Here is an 18,182-nt window from a genome sequence, read left to right on the forward strand (position 1 = left end):
CGTAAAAGTTTGGGGGTTATTTGTAAAAATAGAAATACATGGTGGTTATTTGTAAAAATACGTAAATACATGGTGGTTATTTGTAATTTTTTCTTATTTTTACAATGAGCAAATAATAAAGCCTGAACGTGACAAATTCTTGTTTAAGATAAAACTATACAAGTATTCGTCTCTAACCATGACACGGGATAAATACAAAACAAATTAAATGATAAATTGTTTCAAAAATGCCAAAGGTTAGTTGTATTTTTTGTTCAGTTAGTCTTGCTGAAGACGGGTCGGAGCAAGTGACGGATAACGCCACTCACAAAACGGATAGGGGGGACAAGGTGGGGGCACCCCCCATGTGCTTCCCCCTCTCCTCTATTTGGATCATTTGTGAGAGAAAATGGTATTCGTCACTTTTGAGTGACGGATACGTGCCGTCACAAATGAGATTTTATGTTTTTTGTTTTATTTGGGTAATTTTCGCTACTGGTAACCAAAAAAAATCCCAAAAGTTTTGTTATCCTTATTAGCACTAGGTGTTAGTATTTAGATCCGTTTTAAAGAAAATGGATAGTCCGTCTTAAATAAAACGTCCTTACGAACATCTATCAGTGTGCAATTGACTTCGTTTACTTGTTTCCGACAATTTAATCGTCGGGAGAAATTATATCTGACATCAAAATTAAAAATATCTTAATTTAATCAAAGAATAAATATTCATTAAACAATTACGTGCTAAAAAAACAAGAACAATAAATTACCTTATCATTGTTTCATGCTTTCCTAGCTACTTTTTTTTCTATCTCCCATGTGAACCTTTAAGTTGGCCTTAACTTTTAGACCATTTCATGCAAAGGTCGCGCTAATTAGATCGCGACCCTGTTTTACTCTTAATCCCACTTTATTTATCTTGATCTACTTTTACTCTCTCAAGTAGAAGGTCACGACCTAGGTCACAAATTGACCTCTTCTCTCCAAAGTCACCATAATTTTTTTGGTTAATTGTTGATTAGTGTGACCAAGCAAGGTCATGACCTAACAATTGACCTTGCTTGGGATAGTCTTAAAAGCTCACACGATATCAATGGTGGTACGAAAATTGAACGTATAAGCGGAAGCGGGGACGAGTCGTACTCGTCTGATTTGATGGAGTCGGATTGGATATTTATTCGATCTAGACCTATTAAACAACCAATTGGTCTCCCTTGTGACGGGTTACCATTTGTGACGGATATTTTGTGAGATAAAATGGTAACAAAATGGGTTAGTGGAGAAAGGGGACCACATGAATAGTGTTACAGAGAGAGAAAAAGTGGGTACATTGTGAGGTAAAATGGTATCCGTCTTCAGCTTGTGACGGATATGTCATGTCTTCAATGAGAATTTGTGTTAAACAAATAATGGTGAGAATCAAGACCCCTATTAATCGTAACTCGGATGAAAGCTCGAACGCGTCAAACTTTAACGATCTTTGGAACGAAACTCGTTGAACCGGTTTACACAATTATAAACGAAATTCGCTGCTTTATTTGTCTTCAATTCTACATGTATTAGCCCATATGTCTTACATAACAGGTTGAAAATTCATTGATTTATAACACACACTATATAAATCCGAAATGTTGATTTATCTTTTACCTTCGTCTTGTGCGAAGCTGGGTTGTTGTTCTGATTTAGTGACTTCTAACAATAGATGATAACTAATATGTAAATTGACAAATGCACCCATTAATCACTAATAATACTCCGTAGCAGATTATTTGGGGTTGTTTATCTGTATATTCTTGATTTCAGGGCATTGAGGTTATACAGTGTATATTACTCTCGTGCTTCAGTTCCTTCTTGCTCTCGTGCTTCTTTTTCGCCTTGTCGAGTCTACAGTTTTCAACATTTTCTCCAAAAGCCCGTCTACATGGTAATAATACCATTGCCTCCATCTTCGGATGTAAATGAGTGGCCCAACAATTATTGTAACACCCACCCAAAACCCGACTTGAGCACCATTTAGCATCCATTTCAGCATAGAAACCCTGTCTGATTCTTGTAGACCCGCTGTTTGCACAAGTTCAGGGGCTTTACCCTTTTGGGTAATCGACGTCAGTGGTGGACCGTGTAGGCCATTGTTTCCCTCGTACGATGATGCATCAAATGATTGAAGCTGAGTGCTTTTTGGGATATCTCCGGATAACTTGTTGTAAGACAGGTTCAAGTACTCTAGGAAATTTAAGTTTGCTAGCTCAAGAGGAATAATGCCACCTATTGCATTACATGAGATGTCTAAGGACTCAAGCTGGGTCAGATTTCCAATAGACGATGGAATCATGCCCGAGAAAAAATTGTGTGAAAGGTTGAGAACGACAATAGCATTCACATTTCCGATTTCCATTGGTATCTGCCCGAAAAAAGCATTATCTGAAAAGTCGATGCTAGTGAAGGTTGTCAGAATTTCCTGCAGGACAAGTTGAGAATGTTTATCTGTCACTGTAACCACATCTTGGTAGCTAAAAAAACTATTCAATGAGGTAACATGATATTGCAAATGGCTGAGTTGTGATTGGAGTTGATTTGTTCGAATCATCATTGACCTCCATTGGAAAAGAAATCGCGCAGTAAGCTCACCGCTGAAGTGATTGGAACCCACATCCAGTATTTGAAGAGATGGCCAGATTATATCGTTTTCTGTGCAAGTAATAGTTCCGTAGAATTTGTTTGCTCTAAGAACAAGAACCTTCAAGTTGGACAAGGTCTTCAGCTCGCAAGGAAAGGTGTCTTTCAATCGATTATTACCCAGATCCAAAACCCTTAGCTTTCGGCAATTGGCGAGTGATCTTGGCATCCTTCCTCGCAAAAAATTATTGTTTAGATCAAGAGTTTCTAGAGCGCATTTGTCTCCGAATTCATTAGGAATGATACCCACTAAGTTGTTTCCTTTTAAATTCAGAACACCGAGGGTGTTAGTCATTGTGACAATGCAATCAGGAATCGTACCATTTAGATGGTTGTACCCAAGATCAAGAACCTCAAGATTAAACGTAGAGCGACATAAAGATGTCGGGATATTTCCATAGATGTTATTTCTTGAAATGGAAAAGTAAATAGCGGAGGAAATTGAGTTGCCAAATTCTTGGTTAAATGAAGTGAAATTGTTGTCCGAGTAGTCCAGAAATATCAATCCTACCTGAGACGATATAACCGGGACTTGCCCTTGAATATTATTTGAATGTAGGTCAAGTGTTGCCAGTGTGAACAACTTAGTTTCTGGCAAAGGGAGTTGAAAACCCACAAAGTTGTTGCAGGAAAGGTTCAGGATTATAAGATTCTCTCGACCAACATCCCAAACCCAAAATGGCACTCTTCCTTGGATCTTGTTATCTGACAGGTCAAGATTTTTCAATGATGGTTGTGTCCTTAGGAATTCCGGGAAGACTCTTAGATTGCTCGAAGCTAGACCTAACGTGTATAATTTTGGGAGGGGAGAGTTTACGGGGATATCATTTGCATTAATCGACAAGCGATTGTGAGAAAGATCAAGATAGGTTAGATTCTTCAAGATGCCAAGTATCTCACTTAACTGTAGATTTCCATTGAACTTGTTCATAGAAAGATCAAGTTTCTCAAGGGCTTTAAATTGGAATACTAACTTTGGAACTATCCCTTCTAGGCTATTATAGCCCAAGTCTAGAGTAGTCAGGGCCGAGGAGGAATGTATGTTCAATAACTCATTGAATTGCCCATTGAACTTGTTTTGCCTCAAAACTAATTCCTCAAGTAATGGCAATGACAAAAGTGGTATAGGAATTCTTCCTGTCAATGAATTATTTGACAAGTCTATGACTCCCAAGTTCGAAAAGCCTTCCCAGACTATAGAGTCGATAGTGCCATTCAACAAGTTGTTTGCAAGATTTAGTTGGGTAAGATTCTTTGCTGATGAAAATGATGGGATTGTACCCGAAAAACTATTGGATGAAAGATCAACATGCTCGAGTTTACCGAGACTTAAGATAGATACCGGAATGACTCCATGAAAGTTGCAACTCGAAACATCTATTTTACGAAGCTTCTTTAGGTTACTGATGGAATTTGGTAATATCCCTGAAAACTTACTGTTTGAAAGTAGTAAAACTTGAAGGGATCCATTTTGCAGAAAGTATGGCAAAGTTCCGCCTAATTCAAAATTATATGACAAGTCAAGAACTTGCAGAGTTGGCACTTGAAAAAGTTTACCTGGCACTGTCCCTGAAATGTCACTGTTAGACATGCTCAAGACTTGCAGGCTAGGGAGTAATGTGGACACCATTTCCCATTCTACCCTTGTCGCAGAAATCCAGACTCCATCGAGATAAAGTTCTCTGATACGTGTTAAATTTCGAATGATGCTTGAAAAAGTGGTACTTGAAAGGGCGAATGGAGATCCAAGGTATTGATAGGTAGTTGAGACATCTAGAGTTGCTAGATTTACCAAGTGAGCTATATCACTTGGGATGTCTCCAACAAAGCAAGAGGATAGGTTAAGATAAACGAGATTAGTTAGTCTACTGAAAGCTGAGGGCATCCTCCCAAGCGCAAAGTTATCAGCCAAATTCAAGGTTTGAAGAGATAGTAAACGAAACAAGGCACTGGAATTGTCAAGCACGCTAGTGATGGACTCGTTACTGAGGTCGAGGCCAGTGACTCGACCATCAGAGTCATAGCAGTCGACTCCATTCCACTGGCAGCAGTCTTTGTAGGGGTCCCAGTGGGCTAGTTTAGTGGATGTCAGGTGGTCGTACTCGAAACTGGTTCGCAGTTCAAGGAGTAAAGAGAGTTGATCATCAAGGCATTTGCCTGAAATAAAATAGATGTATATATGTATGTTTATGCATGTAAGAATGAAGGTGTAAGGCCATGCAAGTGAGATGTGCATTGTGTAAGACTTGTGTTTTGATAAATTCAAAAAAATGTTGGATTTTAGAATTAAATAGCAGAAATTGGTTAAGTGGAAATTAATGAAAGAAAAAGACTTGTTTTCTGAGGTCGGTTACTTGGTTGATTTTGTCCTGATAACAAGCATGACTTCATCTTCAAAGTCAATGGCCGGCCATGGTCTCTGTGGAATCGACTTTGGTGATAGACCAGATACATTAGGAATTAGTTGGAACTTTTAAATCTCTAGAAAATATAAGCAATGGTGTACACAACGAGTCTCGAGTTGTCATAAGCTATGTTACTCTGAGACCTTGAAATTAGATTCGCTCGCATGTTCGCATACATCAAAACCGAATACCTTGCTGTTAAAAACAAAAAAAAAACAAACGAATACCTAAATATGCATCCTTGTATGATATACATTTTTATCCCTTGTTGAGGGACATAGTTCATATTTTCATATGCCTTGAGCAGTTGAACTTCAATATAAGAGCCTTTTCAATGAAACTCATGACCATCATCATAATTACCTGCCATTTAAGGTGTCATAAGGTGAGTCAAACGGCTTTTAAATTTGGTCTTTTGAAGCATAAAAACTTAGATCTCAAAAGCAAAAAACGTAAAATAATTGTACATTTGTACTAGTTTTTCAATTTTATTGTTATTCCATCTGCCAAAATCAAAAGCATAAAAACCAATGAAACAATATTATAGCGGCTGTTGGCTCGGTTCGCAGGTGCGGGCACACTGGTTGGTTTAGGGGATTGACTGGTGGAGTGATGGGGATGGATATAGCCACCAATACATAATTAAGCAAACATTTCATAGACCAGAGGTTTCTGTATTAAAAAATTTGCGTAAAAAATAAAAATGGAAACGAAAATATTGACACACCCTATATGGGATACATACACATGACGGAGTGAGTATATATTACATGAAAATTCTGTTAGGTGCAACATCAAGGTTCAGTAGACTCATCAATAACCACATTAAAATCTAGCCACCAATACATAATTAAGCAAACATCAAGTTCCACTATCAACACATTTTCTCCAAATATCTTACAAGAAAAGAAATGACCAACATCTCCCACGACATTATCCATTGAGCAGCAACAGCTACATTGATTGCATCACCAGTGGCTGAGCTTCGCCCTCAGAGGCACCAAACACCTTGGCAATTTTCTTAGTTGGTACCAAAGGCAAATAGTTTGCAACTCTGAAACCCTTCTCGGCACTGGTCATCACAGTCTGATTATACTTCTCAGAGCACAAGGCAGCAGTAGGTACCATAACCTGAGCAACTTGAGGGAAAAGGGGCAGACGGTTGAGTGACTGCCAAGCTGAGACTGCATAGTGCTCGGCTACTGGCTCGTATTTGTTGTAGAGAACCTTGGCCGTTGGCTCATATTTCGTGTAGATATTCTTTGCTATCCCGGAAGCAGTATCCTTCAAACCTGTTCGTTGTACTTCGGAAGCTACACCACGAGCAACTTCTGGAGCCTTTTGTGCAACAGTGTAAGCTTGGGACGACACCTGCTTCACAACAGGTGGAACACGGTGCTCCAACTTGGCAACAGACTCATCAACCTACACCCAAGAGAAAAAGAATCAAATATTTTACACATTTTCTTGATCAGAAACACAAGTTTCAACGAAAAATGGCTTTAGAATTAAAACTCCTAATTCTCTTCAATAATGACGTTAATTTAAAAAGTGGGAGGTGCACTGTTTTTGTAAACAACATCCCTTTTTGGGCTCAACACATAATAAAAGGTAGGGAAAATGGATCAACGGAAAAGGCGCACTAAAAGAGCTAAAGAGAACTATATGAATATTACATCATAGAGTGGCGCCACACTATTTGTGCATTGTCCACAAGGCGTAGCATGACGGTTTTTGCAATTTTGCGAATGCCTCACTGAGGCTTGCTCCTAGGCGCGCGTTTAAGATTAAGATAACTACAGAGTAGTCTAATACCGTAATAATGTCTACGACATCTTAGGGGGTCGTTTGGTTTGAAATGAAGGAATGGAAAGGAATGGAATATGATACCATAGAGAATGGGATTCCAACTCCATTCCATCTTAAAGTTGTTTGGTTCAATCTAAATAAGGGGAAGGAATGGAGTTTGAATCCAAGGGTAGAAGGTGGGTATGGGATTCCAAGGGGTTGGGGGTGGAGTTAGAAATCATTGGCTAGATAATAGTCTAACCCCATTCGAAAATCACTCAACCAAACATCCCCTTAATGTGGCCCTATTCTATCAATTGACATGTGAACCCAAATTTCAAGAATAATAGAATCAACTGCTGAAAGTCCCGATTAAAACAAAGAACCATGACACACGCCAAGTTAATGAACTAAAACACAGGCACTACCACACTAATGCATCAAATTTCTCCACCCGAAAGTAAGAAGACTACAAATTTGATAACAAACAAGCTACTTCCATTCTTCCATTCGCAATCAATTAGTAAAGCTGTAACCCTCAAGACTCGGGATAACAAGATTCAATACAACACGAGAAACACAAAGCATAATATGCAATAAAAACCACCCTAACTAAAACACACCCTAATTTTCCATGAATGAAAATATAATAAGGGACTGTTATCTACCTTGTCATCGACGAACTTGAGGAGCTCCACTGGAACATCATGAAATCGATCATAAACCGGACTGACAACAGTCTTGACTGCGTTCTCAACGGACTCAACCCCCGGTTTCAGTGGCCCTGCCTTTTCCTTGGCAATACCATAGAGGTTTGCAAAGCATATAAAAGCATGTAATGCAGCAGTGTTCACAAACTCTAGGTATTTTAACTTCTGTTCTTCATCTCCACTCTTCTACAATAAAGCATCCAAACAAATTAACAAGATTTCTACTAATTTCCATCACATATTTAGGCTTAAGGAATCATCGTTCATTAAAATTGATTTACAAAATACTGCCTAGAATTCGCAATGAACTATTACTCCCTATATCCCGGTCATTTTTTTACCTATCCCTTTTTGAGTGTCTTAGTCAAATGTTTACCTTTCTATTTTAGAAATGCCTTTGATAGGCAATTCCTCCCCACTCAATTTGGTTCACTTGACATCTAATAATTGGCCCCTTCCGCTTTCCTTGGCACAAACCAAAGGTAAACAAATGACCGGGACGGAGGGAATATGATTTTACAGTAACTTCCATCAACTGGACAAGACTCCCCAATTTCTTTACGGATCAATTTGACAACTATCAACAAATTAAATTACCCAAAAACGCGTGCGAAATTCCTAACAAACTAGAATTATTCAATCATTGATTCCTAAATCACAAATTCTTGTGTAAGGCCGTCTTTATCAGTTTATGTTTTTCAATTAAGGTGACATGGATACGTATTCTTTCGAATTTATGTTCTTCAAAAAAACGGTTTCACAGGAGACTAATCATAACTAAACTAACAAAATTTAGATCAATTAATACAGAAAAACATATGATCGCTACACATCTTACGGAAAGTGATGAAATTTACGACATCAAGTCAACCCTAATTGACCAAACCCTAAATTTGACACAATTTTCCAATCAAATCAATGAATCGTAAAAGCAATGAAATCGAAATTAATATATACATACATACCATCTGATGATCGGGAGTAGATTCATATTCGGCCATGTCGGATGAAATTAATCGGCTTTAAAATCGGAAGAAATAGGAAGAAAGAATAAGGAAATCGCGAAGATAGGCTTTTTCTTGATTTGGGGAAAATTAAAATAAAAGAGGGGAGTATATAAAGGGGAGGAAAGAAGGTTGACTTAATTTGGGCCAAGTATTTGACTACTTGTTCGTTAAGAAACACTACAAACGCGCAGGTGGTTTTGTTAACTTAATTGAGTTCTCCGCCCATCATTTTTCTTTCAAATTTACTTAACACCTAAGAATAAGAGTTGGCAATTCGGGTCGTGGGCCGGCGGGCGGCACGGCACGGCACAGCACGACGAGTTTTTCGAGGCGGTACGGATCTGGCACGATCGTGGCATCGTGCTTGAGACGGGCTCCGACGCGATTTTCTTCAAATTTTCGTACCCAGGCATAAGTGGGTCCGACACGAATCAGGCACGACACAGCCTAAAAATTGGCACGAAAGTACTAAAAATATAGAAATTTTAATACAAAAAGTACCAAAAATATAGCAATTATATCAATTAAAAACAATTAGTCCTACATTAACCTCTCAAAAAAAAAAAAAAATTAATCAGGGGTAAGTATATAGCAATAAGTATATCATCAAAATTCGTTTAATTTGAAAATTTTATATCTTTACGATCCCATAATAAACGAAACGAATAATAATTACATTAAAATTAACCCACACTTAAACATCTCCCTATCATTACTACAAATCCAGGCAACCACAACGGCCCTTTAACAACGCTTATTCACGAAAATCACCATAAGACGTTGTAGAATGGATGACGCGAATTTTACTAAACTTAATTGCAACGGTTATGTGTTGTTAACCGTTGTTATTGGTTTTAACAACGGGTCAAACTTGTACAACCGTTGTTAATATAAAAACTAATAAGAACAGTTTACTCTGTAATACATTATAACCGTTGTTAATAATTTGGCGCAAAATTAGTGAAAAGTAATTACAAAGGTTATATTAAAATCCGTTGTTAATACTTTTTAACAACGGTTTTATAAGGAACCGTTGTTAATATATTATCTAATGACAACGGGTTTATGTGTAATAACCGTTGTTAATACTTTGCACAATATATACCACACAAACACAGATCAGCTACAGCCACAAACACAAACACAAACACAAACACAAACACAAACACAAACACAAACACACAACCACACTCTTTCTCATCGTCACTTTATCATCGTCGCTTTATCATCTCCGTCACTGTTGTTGTCATCGTCTCTTTCTTTCTCTAATTATCAGGTAAATATCTGCCGCTTTATGGTTTTAGGTTTTGTCATCTCCATCATTATTGTTCTTTCTCTAATTATTTTATTTACATGTGTTTTTCTCGATCACTATTGTTCTTTCTCTAATTATGATTGTGACACCCCCATACTCCAAGTGCCTTACCAGGACCACTCAGTTATAGGAACGTCACCATCTCGGTTTTCCGAGGCAATGATAATCAAATGACAATAAAGAAACATTATTTAAATAGCAATAAGGTTTAAAGTGATTACATATCCAAATCCAAAACTGTTAAAAGTACGATACATGTTCTCAAAACCAAATGTCTCAAACAACTAAAGTATGACAAATGGAAGACTCTAAACCGCTCGTGGTGACTCATCCCAACCTAGCCCAAATGCCTCAAATCAAACTCGCTCAACAATCGCTCACCATCCCCGAATGGATCACCATAGTTTTACAAAACAAACAACGGGGTTAGTACTAATCACACAACACAATCACAATAAGATAAATACCAAACAGCTCAATCGTCACATCAATCCCAAACTCCACAATCCATCTCCACATCACTGACTACACACCAAAGTGTGTAGTCCTGCCAGAATACCCATCGCAACAGGTACTCCACACCGCCAGTGGGGGACCGCAATCGTTCCCACCTAAGCCCCGCTCATCTCCATCGAGCGATAAACCCATGTTCATTAATGCACATCCCTTCGTGGCGGGTTCCATGTATAAGGCGAATCAAAGGCGTGAAGCCACTCCCGCAAGTGACTCCACTCACCAGGGGACGCACCTCGAAAATCACGGTAGAGCGGATACAACAACAACAAAGATAATATTCAACAACCGTCACAATACCAACATTATACTTTAACAACAATCATCACAAAATCACCAACCACATTATGTAATTAATACTGAGTAGGGAACACCCTACCTGGAATGTAAACACAAAAGCAGACGATCTAGCAGCTGTCTCAAAACCTTTCTTCTACGAACCCTCCTCCTATACACATAATCATACAATCACTACCACAATAATATAACCATAAAACCCCCAATCCCCAAATTAGGGTTTAACCAAACTCAGCCAAATACTATAAAAACGCTACGTAGAACTTACCTTTGACGCAAGGATCACAATGGTATAAAGAACAACGAAATCCGACTTCTTTAGCTCCGAGATTTGCCAATAATGCGAATGAATTGAACAACGTAGTTTACAATCTCTCTTTTTTTGAATTAGGTTTGTAAAAAGTGTTTAGGAAAGATAACGGAGTATTATATATATTAATCCGCATTATTAACAAAACCCGTCAAACATTACCCGATAACCGACTTACTCGATCGAGTAAGTCTCGTACTCGATCGAGTGCCACTTACTCAATCGAGTGCCAAGGTTACTCGATCGAGTACCCTACAGGCAGACTACTCTTTCGTATTTCAAACATACTTACTCGACAGAGTAAGCCCCACTTGATAGAGTACCCAGAGACTCATAAAACCGTAGTATTATAATCTTCCCTCCTTAAAAAGAACTTCGTCCCCGAAGTTCAAACCACAACAAAACAAAGACACACTAACACTCCCTGACACAACAAAAAAACAAAACTCAACATAAAATTCCAAAACATACTCACCAAACCAAACTCAACCCGACTCAAACAACCACTAACTATATCAAAATCAACACAAAAGATGTAAAAACTCTTCGCGATCATCTCTTACCCCCCTAAAAGAAACAAGGTTACGTCCCCGTAACCATACATACCTGATAAAAAAGAAACAGGTAACGCTCTCGCATGGCCTCCTCCGCTTCCCATGTAGCTTCCTCAACCTCATGATTAGACCAAAGAATCATAAGCAAGACTGTCTCACCATGTCTAGTCTTCCTAACCTTCCGGTCAAGGATCTGTTTAGGCACCTCAAGATAAGACAAGGATTCATCTAACTCTATGTTCTCCACCTCTAACACATGTGACAGATCACTAGCATACTTCCGCAGTTGAGACACATAAAACACATTATGTACCCTATCCAAAGCAGACAGTAAGGCCAACCGATAAGCAACCTCTCCAACACGATCTAAGATCTCATATGGTCCTATGAACTCGACTCTGGCCTTCCCTTTCTTACCAAATCTCATAACCCCACGCATAGGAGACACTTTCAAAAGAACCTTGTCCCAACCTGAAACTCTATATCCCGCGATGTAGATCTCGCATAACTCTTTTGTCGGTCTTGGGCCGCTCTCATCCTCTCCCTGATCAGCTTAATCTGCTCTACCATCTCATGTATCATCTCTGGTCCTAAAACCACTGCCTCAGCACTGTCGTCCCAACAAATCAGACTCCTACATCTCCTCCCATATAAAGCCTCAAATGGCGCCATACCAATACTGGTGTGATAGCTGTTGTTGTAAGAAAACTCAATCAAATTTAACCACTGTTCCAAGCTATCACCAAAGTCCATCACACAGGCTCGTAACATATCCTCAAGAGTCTTGATTGTCCTCTCTCGTCGACCATTTGTCGTAGGATAAAATGTGTATTCATCTTCAATGTAGTTCCCAAAGACTCCTACAACTCTTTCCAAAACCGTGACATAAACCTCGAATCTCTGTCAGAGACTATGTCTTTAGGCACCCCATGCAATCTCAGCACATTCTTCCGATAAGCCATAGCTAATTGTGCCTTAGTCCATGTATCTTTCATTGGCACAAAATGAGCTGACTTGGTCAGTCGATCCACTATAACCCATATCATGTTGTTTCCCTGTTTACTCTTCGGTAAGCCCACGATAAAATCCATAGAAATGGACTCCCAATTCCACTCAGGTATCTCAAGAGACTGAATCTTACCTTGTGGCCGTCGCTGCTCCCCTTTCACTCTCTGACATATTAAACAACGGGCCACAAACTCAGCTGTTTCTTTCTTCATCCTAGGCCACCAGAAAGTCTTCTTTAAATCCTTGTATAGCTTGTCACCACCTGGATGTACCGAGTATGGTGTGCAATGAGACTCTGTCATGATTATCTTTTTCAGCTCCTCATCATTAGGGACACACCACCTCCCATCAAACCTCAGACTACCATCTGTATGAATAGAGAATCTAGACATTGTCCCTTTTTCTACTCCTTCTCTCCACTCCACCATCTTGGGATCCAACACCTGTTTACCGCGAATATCATCATAAAGATTAGGCCGCACTATCAAATCTCCCATGACATCCCCTTTCTGGATCATATGTATCCCAAACTTCCCAACCTCATCTCTCAATCTCATCAAAGATATGGCTGTGCACAAAGAATGCACACTCTTCTTACTTAAAGCATCTGCAACTACATTGGCTTTCCCTTCATGGTAGATAATATCCATGTCATAATCGCCAATCAACTCCATCCACCTCCTCTGTCTCATGTTCAACTCCTTTTGAGTGAAGATGTACTTGAGACTCTTGTAATGTGAAAATACCTTAAAGGTCGCCCCATATAGGTAATGTCTCCAAATCTTAAGAGCAAACACAACCGCACCCAACTCCAGATCATGTGTAGGATAATTCTCCTCATAAGGGTTCAATTGCTTAGAAGCATAGGCAATCACTTTACCATTCTGCATCAACAAACAAACCAACCCATTATTTGAAGCGTCTGTATACACCTCAAAGTTCTCACTCCCTTCAGGCAATGCTAAGATTGGAGCTGTTGTCAAACGCTCCTTTAATGTTTGGAACGCCGTCTCACAACTCTCATCCCAAGGAAACCTGTTCTCCTTCCTCATCAAAGCTGTCATAGGTCTAGCAATCTTGGAGAAATCTTTCACGAACCGTCGAAAATACCCAGCTAAACTCAAGAAATTCCTGATCTCAGCTACATTCTTTGGTACTTTCCACTTGGTAACTGCCTCAATCTTTGCAGGATCCACAACTACCCCTTATTTTTAAATTACATGTCCCAGAAAAGCAACTTTCTCCAACCAGAACTCACACTTGGATAACTTTGCATACAACTCATGCTCCCTCAAGGTCTGCAACACAATCCTCAGATGCTCCTCATGTTCCTCCTTAGTCTTAGAAGAGACTAAGATGTCATCTATGAAAACCACCACAAACTTGTCCAAAAACTGACTAAAGACTCTGTTCATCAAATCCATAAACACAGCTGGTGCATTAGATAACCCAAACGACATCACCACATACTCATAATGGCCATACCTCGACGTGAAAGCTGTCTTTGGTATGTCCTCCTCTCTAATCTTCACCGATGGTACCGACCTCAAATCAATCTTAGAAAAGACTGATGCACCACTCAACTGATCAAACAGGTCATCTATCCTTGGCAAAGGATACTTGTTCTTCACCCTCACTCTGTTCAGCTCCCTGTAATCTATGCACAACCTCAAGCTCCCATCTTTCTTTTTCATAAACAGAACTGGTGCTCCCCACGGTGATACATTAGGTCTAATGTATCCCCTCTCAATCCGATCATCTAACTGCTTCCTTAGCTCCTCCAACTCCTTAGGACTCATCCGGTACGGTGCCTTAGAGATTGGCCTCGTCCCCGGTTTCAGGTCAACACTGAAATCTATCTCCCTCTTCGGTGGTAACCCGGAATCTCCTCTGGAAAGACATATGGAAACTCCCCCACAACTGGTATCTGCTTAACTATCGGACTCTCCATCCTGTCATCCCTCACATGGAACAAGATCAACGGGCACCACTTCCTCAGATAGGACTTCAAGGTTACAGCTGCAATGAACTTAACTTTGAGTTTGACAACAAACCCACGATAAGACACACTAATCCCCTTAGGATCTCTCAAAGAAACTTTCTTTTAATGACAATCTATCTTAGCTTTGTACTTTCCCAACCAATCCATCCCGACTATCATCTCAAAACCCTCTAAAGGAAACTCTAGCAAGTCTACAGGTAGATCAACTTGCTCAACTATCATGCATACATCTCTATACAACCTCCCACACGATACAGACTCACCTGAAGGTATAAAAACTTCCTCTCTTACAGACTCATACTCTCTCAAACCCAACCTTTTAACATGACTCGAAGATACAAACGACTGTGACGCCCCCGAATCAAACAAAATAAAGGTATAAACACCATTAACAAGAAAAGTACCAGTGTTAACATGCGCGTCATCCTCAGCTGCTTTCTTCTCCATCATAAAATGACTTTCCACCGGTCTTCCGCCCACCTCCTCGACAAGATTAGCCGAGGTAATCGGCTTAGCATCCGACCCCTGGTTGTTGTTGGTGTTCGTAGCTGGTTTCTGATAAGAATTACCGCCATTGAGGTTACCTCCACCGTTGTTGTTCTGACCACCCCTGTTGTTCCATGACCCAGCCGGTCTGTTCCTCGCATAACTCTGTACAGGACCCTGTGAAAAGCTCCCCTGTCCCGGCCTCTGAAAACCCCCACTCACCGCACTGGTGCACTCATGTCTCTTGTGGCCTACACCGCTACAGTTAAAATAGGTCATCCCTCAGCTACTTCTACCACTCCCATGGCCACGCCCATAGGTAGCCCCAACACTAAATCCCGAGCCAGATGAATATGCTCTCGCTAGAGTGTGGTTACCTTTCTTATAGTTGGATTGACCACCACCCTCGCTCTTAGCCTTTCTTTTCTCAGCACCTCTCTCTCGGGTCATCTCCACCAACCTCTCAGCCCTCCCAACTCTCTCATAAACTTCCTTAACATCTGTAAGGACTCCCATAGGTAGCTTCTCCATTATCTTGGAGGTCAACCCCTTCTCAAACCTCAAAGCTAGGTTCTCCTCACTCAGCCCCATATCCTCAGCATACCTAGACTTCTCATTAAACTTACGGTAGTACTCAACCACCGTCATATCAGATGCCATCTTAAACTCATCGAACTCCTCTCTCAGCTTACTCCTCACATGTTCCGACACAAACTCACGTCTCATGGCTCTCCTGAACTTATCCCAAGGTATTGCAGGTAGTCCCTGCTTTATGTACATCTCCCTAGCACTCACCTTGACCTTATCCCACCACTCGCCCGCCGCTTCCCTCAAGTAGAACGCAGCTTGTTCCACTTTCAACTCATCCGGGCAGTGCACCAACTCCAGGATATTCTCCATCTCCCTGTGCCAATTATCTAGAAGAATTGGCTCCCCGGTTCCTTTATACTCTTTCGGGTTGAACCTCGCTATATGGATGCTGATCTTGGAGTGATCAACCTCCTTATCCTTTCCCACTCTCTTCAACGCTTCCGTAAGAGCATCTTGGTGCTCCAACATCTTTACTATATCATCAACTGACATACTCTCAGCTCTAGCATACAAGGCGTTTCTTTTCGGCGGCATCTTGTAACTATATAAGAAAAGGTAGATATAAACACGCATACTATAACCCAAAACACACATACGACCTGTACAGAACCCACTCGATCGAGTACCAGAACCCACTCGATCGAGTTGAGGCCACTCGATCGAGTGCCCAACCTACTCGATCGAGTGCCTCGATTCGTAACCCGATCGACCTCGCTCAAAAACATACTCGACCGAGCTGACAAGCCACTCGATTGAGCGGACCCTACTCGATCGAGTGCCCCTATGTACTTGATCGAGTACCCAAAAACACGATTCTGCCCAGAAAAACACTAAACTCACTACTCGATCGAGTCAGACCCACTCGACCGAGCACCTCACCTACTCGATCGAGTGCCCTCTACTCGATCGAGTCATGCAGACTCGTATACACTACCTGCATGTTCATCTTACTTTCCCAACATTATATACAACTTCTATTATTTCAGTAAAATAACACAACTACGCATACAATTCACATATCTTTCCAACTTCTACTCCATACGTCCAATCCTCCACATTAAAAATCCATCAATCCACAACACATGCTACTATATAGATACCACAAATCAGAAGACAACACATACGATCCCTACACATATCCCATGTGACCGGTTCAAAATTATAGGGCGAGTTTGCGACTTTAGGACGTCTCCCAAGCCTTTGCATTAGCTCCTACAACTTCTACCCCAGTTCATTTTTAATTTGACTCCCTATGTTCATTAGATTCATTGGTTACAGGTTTCAGGATCGTCGCTCTGATACCACTTTATAACACCCCCATACTCCAAGTGCCTTACCAGGACCACTCAGGTATAGGAACGTCACCATCTCGGTTTCCCGAAGCAATGATAATCAAATGACAATAAAGAAACATTATTTAAATAACAATAAGGTTTAAAGTGATTACATATCCAAATCCAAAATTGTTAAAAGTACGATACATGTTCTCAAAACCAAATGTCTCAAACAACTAAAGTATAACAGCGGAAGACTCTAAACTGCTCGTGGTGACTCATCCCAGCTAGCCCAAATGCCTCAAATCAAACCTGCTCAACAACTTCTCACCATCCCCGAATGGATCACCATAGTTTTACAAAACAAACAACGGGGTCAGTACTAATCACACAACACAATCACAATAAGATAAATACCAAACAGCTCAATCGTCACATAAATCCCAAACTCCACAATCCATCTTCACATCATTGAATACACACCAAAGTGTGTAGTCCTGCCAGAGTACTCATCGCAACAGGTACTCCACACCGCCAGTGGGGGACTGCAGTCGTTCCCACCTAAGCCCCGCTCATCTCCATCGAGCGATAAACCCATGTTCATTAATGTGCACATCCCTTCTGTGGCGGGTTCCACAGAAGGCGAATCAAGGGCGTGAAGCCACTCCCGCAAGTGACTCCACTCAGTCAGGGACGCACCCCGAAGATCACAGACAGATACAACAACAACAATGATAATATTCAACAACCGTCACAATACCAACATTATACTTTAATAACAATCATCACAAAATCACCAACCACATTATGTAATTAATACCGAGTAGGGAAAACCCTACCTGGAATGTAAACACAAAAGCAGACGATCTAGCAGCTGTCTCAAAACCTTTCTTCTACGAACCCTCCTCCTACACACATAATCAAACAATCACTACCATAACAATATAACCATAAAAACCGCCAATCCCCAAATTAGGGTTTAACCAAACTCAACCAAATACTATAAAAACGGTACGTAGAACTTACCCTTGACGCAAGGATCACAATGGTATAAAGAACAAGGAAATCCGACTTCTCTAACTCCGGGATTTGCCAATAATGCGAATGAATTGAACAACGTAGTTTACAATCTCTCTTTTTGTGAATTAGGTTTGTGAAAAGTGTTTAGGAAAGATAACGGAGTATTATATATATTAATCCGCATTATTAACAAAACCCGTCAAACATTACCCGATAACCGACTTACTCGATCGAGTAAGTCTCGTAC

At 40.3% G+C, this 18,182-nt stretch overlaps 2 protein-coding genes across 3 annotated transcripts; both read right to left on the minus strand.

The window, feature by feature from the left end:
* Positions 1-1,819: 1,819 nt before the first annotated feature.
* On the minus strand, positions 1,820-5,430 carry LOC141655541 (receptor-like protein 7). The gene is made up of 2 exons (XM_074462616.1): positions 5,424-5,430; positions 1,820-4,812 (listed from the first exon to the last, which is right to left on the minus strand). The coding sequence occupies exons 1-2, from the start codon at positions 5,428-5,430 to the stop codon at positions 1,820-1,822; spliced, it is 3,000 nt and encodes a 999-aa protein (XP_074318717.1).
* A 337-nt stretch (positions 5,431-5,767) lies between these two features.
* On the minus strand, positions 5,768-8,744 carry LOC141657565 (REF/SRPP-like protein At3g05500). Of its 2 annotated transcripts, none has more exons than XM_074464839.1 (3): positions 8,524-8,744; positions 7,517-7,744; positions 5,768-6,485 (listed from the first exon to the last, which is right to left on the minus strand). In XM_074464839.1, exons 1-3 carry the CDS (start codon positions 8,557-8,559, stop codon positions 6,015-6,017), a joined length of 735 nt encoding a protein of 244 aa, XP_074320940.1. In that variant the 5' UTR covers positions 8,560-8,744; the 3' UTR covers positions 5,768-6,014. The 2 variants fall into 2 exon arrangements, with proteins under 2 accessions (XP_074320940.1, XP_074320941.1); XM_074464840.1 differs by having other exon boundaries at positions 7,517-7,741; positions 8,524-8,734.
* Positions 8,745-18,182: the final 9,438 nt, after the last annotated feature.

Source organism: Silene latifolia, chromosome 5 (assembly GCF_048544455.1).
Source record: "Silene latifolia isolate original U9 population chromosome 5, ASM4854445v1, whole genome shotgun sequence".
Lineage (NCBI taxonomy): Eukaryota > Viridiplantae > Streptophyta > Magnoliopsida > Caryophyllales > Caryophyllaceae > Silene > Silene latifolia.

What these genes read in the sequence shown, in the direction of transcription:
- LOC141657565 (XM_074464839.1), bottom strand. Translation starts at nt 8,559, where the DNA reads ATGGCCGAATATGAATCTACTCCCGATCATCAGATG. An exon ending in CTACTCCCGATCATCAGATG is followed by an intron (nt 7,745 to 8,523) that starts GTATGTATGTAT and finishes GCTTTATTGTAG; the next exon opens with AAGAGTGGAGATGAAGAACA. An exon ending in TCAAGTTCGTCGATGACAAG is followed by an intron (nt 6,486 to 7,516) that starts GTAGATAACAGT and finishes TCTTGGGTGTAG; the next exon opens with GTTGATGAGTCTGTTGCCAA.